Raw genomic sequence first — 2,631 nt, 5'->3', positions numbered from 1 at the left:
AGGTCTCAAAACTACTCCAACAGGGCTGAAATTTGGAGATTAGATATAAGAGATAGAGATTAACAACTTTGATGAAGAAAAGATTTTTATTAGATGTCCCGAAAAGGACGTTTCTCGGCATTCAAGCAGGTTGATCTGCACAGAAACGAGCATGCTGAACAGCTCCCACTTTGAATGGTGTACATGTCTCAAAACGACTTCAACAGGGCTGAAATTTGGAGGTCAGATAGACGAGACATATATGAACAACTTTGATGAAGAAAGGATTTTGATCAGAGATCCGGAACAAGATGTTTAGGGGCGTGCAAACAGGCTGATCTGCACAGGAACGAGCGCAGGGGCAGCGCACGGTATGGCTAGCAAGGGCTAGGAGCTCGTGCTGATAATGTGTTTAAGGAAAAATATAGATTAACAGAGAGAGAGAGAGAGTAATGTTGCAGAGAGAATGGAGATTCAAGTGTATTTATTCTTCTCACAAAAGAGAGTATTTATAGGAATACATTGTAGTGTGAATGCTATGTAAGAAGTCCATTATAGTGGCTTCAATGATCATAGCTGCAACTCCACATGGTTGCTGCAATTATGAGAGATGCCATGCTTGTTGCTTCCCCATATACTTTATGCCACACAAGTCTTCATACCTACATTTATACACTCAAGTACCATATCTATATACTCAAGTACATATCTATACACTCAAGTACCTATTACATGATATAGACATTTATACTATGACTCATTTATACTACAACACCAATGATGGGGTTGAAGGGTTATGCCGGTGCGTGATTGCTTGCCTTCGTAGTGGGTAACCTAGTTATTCTCTCTCTCAAACTCAAAGTTCTATCCATTACTTTCTTTACAAGAAAGTCATTTTTTTTTTTTTTTTTGTTATCCTTGTTGTGGCTGCAGCACCATAGATCAGTATTTCTTGATCTTTGCAATTCATTCAATTCTTACTTGATATTTCTCTGATTCCTTAATTGTGAACCAATTAATTCCCAACTCCAGAAATGCGGCAAAGAGGCATAAAATACGAAAAGTAAAAGCGAAAGGGTCGTGTAGATTCTTTTGTGTGATCTACGACTATCATGAATGGGGTAATTCGATCAAAAAGTAGCTGCATATGGAACCATAAAGATGCCAAAGTGATGGTGTCCCTCCCTGAAAGAAACGAACTCTTCTTTGTTTCCGTTGGTACAAGAAAGGGAAAAGATATATAGCTAGTTGCCGTTGATACTCGTCTAGCTTGCTTTCGCTTTTTCCACCGATCGTGAACCAATCTCCAAATCGATCAAGAAATGGCCGAGACACTCGTCAACCTCCTTGTTGAACAATTGGGTTCAGTTGTTTACCACCATGCAAGTGAAGGGGTGAAACTGGTTTTGAAAGCTAAGAAGGACGTTGACAAGTGCAGAAGCACCCTCAAACTTATCCAGAATGTGCTTCACGATGCCGAGAAGAAGCAAGTGGAGGATCCCGCAGTGAGAGACAGGTTGGATCAGCTCAAAGACGTGTCGTACAAGATGGATGACGTGCTAGACACTTGGAACACTGAAATTGGGAAACGAGAAGCTAAGAAACAAGAAAGTCAAGGTTCACATGAGGAGGTTCGCTTCTCATTTCGTTCCAATTGCTTTTGTCTTGCCCGATTGAATGTGGTAACTCGTCGTTATAACATTGGTAGTACAATAAAAGATCTGAATGAACAGTTAACTCAGATTTACGATGACAAAACAAGTTTAGCTTTCAATCCACCATGCCTGCTGCTATAGTTAATGTTGAACAACCTAATCCACAGCCTATAACTTCATCTTTCGTTGAAATATTGACCATCTTTGGGCGAGAAGTTGAACAAGAGAGTTTGGTGAGTGAGTTGTTAGGGAAGGGGAAGCCCGGCCTTGTCATCCCCATTGTAGGGATGGGAGGATTGGGGAAAACAACTTTTACCCAGTTAGTCTTTAAGGATGCACGAGTTGAAGCCCATTTTGATATCAAAGCATGGGTTTGTGTCTCAGACCCTTTTGATGTAATCAAGATTGCAAAAGAAATCCTTGAACATGTCGGTGGAGAAAAATCTAAAGATAGTTCAAATGTGTTGCAAATATTATTAGAAGAGATCAAGAAACATATCAAGGATAAAAAGTTTCTCCTAGTCCTAGATGATGTGTGGACAGAAAAGCAAAGAGAGTGGGAGAGGTTGAGTTTACCACTACGAATGCAAAGCTGTTCTGAAGGCAGTAGAATTCTGGTGACCACTCGAAAGCAGGAGGTTGCTCGAATGATGAGAGCAACTAGGGACATGATCACTTTGGGAAGTTGAGTGATTTAGATTCTTTGGACCTATTCAATAGTATTGCATTTATGGATAGGGAAGAAGATAAGTCCAACAAAGTGTTTGGAGATATTGTTGGAAAAATTGTTAGCAAATGTGACGGTTTGCCTCTTGTTCTGAAGACGTTAGGCAATCTCCTATTGCATAAGCAAACAATTGGAGAATGGGAAGAAGTTCTCAATAGTGAGTTGTGGAAGGTAGAAGAGGTTAAAGAAGAAGTTTTTCGACCACTATTACTTAGTTATTATGATTTGGCTCCAAAGAATAGGAGTTGCCTTTTGTATTGTGCTACTTAT

The 2,631-nt window shown here is 39.9% G+C and overlaps 1 protein-coding gene across 1 annotated transcript; it reads left to right on the top strand.

Annotated features, from left to right (window-relative positions):
* The first annotated feature begins 1,301 nt into the window (after window positions 1–1,301).
* LOC112178217 (putative disease resistance protein RGA3) lies at window positions 1,302–2,323 on the top strand. Its single transcript, XM_024316400.1, has 2 exons — window positions 1,302–1,610; window positions 1,802–2,323. Exons 1-2 carry the CDS (start codon window positions 1,302–1,304, stop codon window positions 2,321–2,323), a joined length of 831 nt encoding a protein of 276 aa, XP_024172168.1.
* Window positions 2,324–2,631: the final 308 nt, after the last annotated feature.

The sequence above is a fragment of the Rosa chinensis genome, chromosome 7 (assembly GCF_002994745.2).
Source record: "Rosa chinensis cultivar Old Blush chromosome 7, RchiOBHm-V2, whole genome shotgun sequence".
In the NCBI taxonomy this organism is placed as follows: domain Eukaryota; kingdom Viridiplantae; phylum Streptophyta; class Magnoliopsida; order Rosales; family Rosaceae; genus Rosa; species Rosa chinensis.
Note: the sequence above shows the minus strand (reverse complement) of the source record. Positions and strands in the feature narration are given on the sequence as shown.

Coding starts and splice junctions, on each gene's coding strand:
- LOC112178217 (XM_024316400.1), top strand. CDS start 1,302: ATGGCCGAGACACTCGTCAACCTCCTTGTTGAACAATTGGGTTCAGTT. Junction 1,611..1,801: donor GTCAAGGTTCACATGAGGAG/GTTCGCTTCTCA, acceptor CCTAATCCACAG/CCTATAACTTCATCTTTCGT.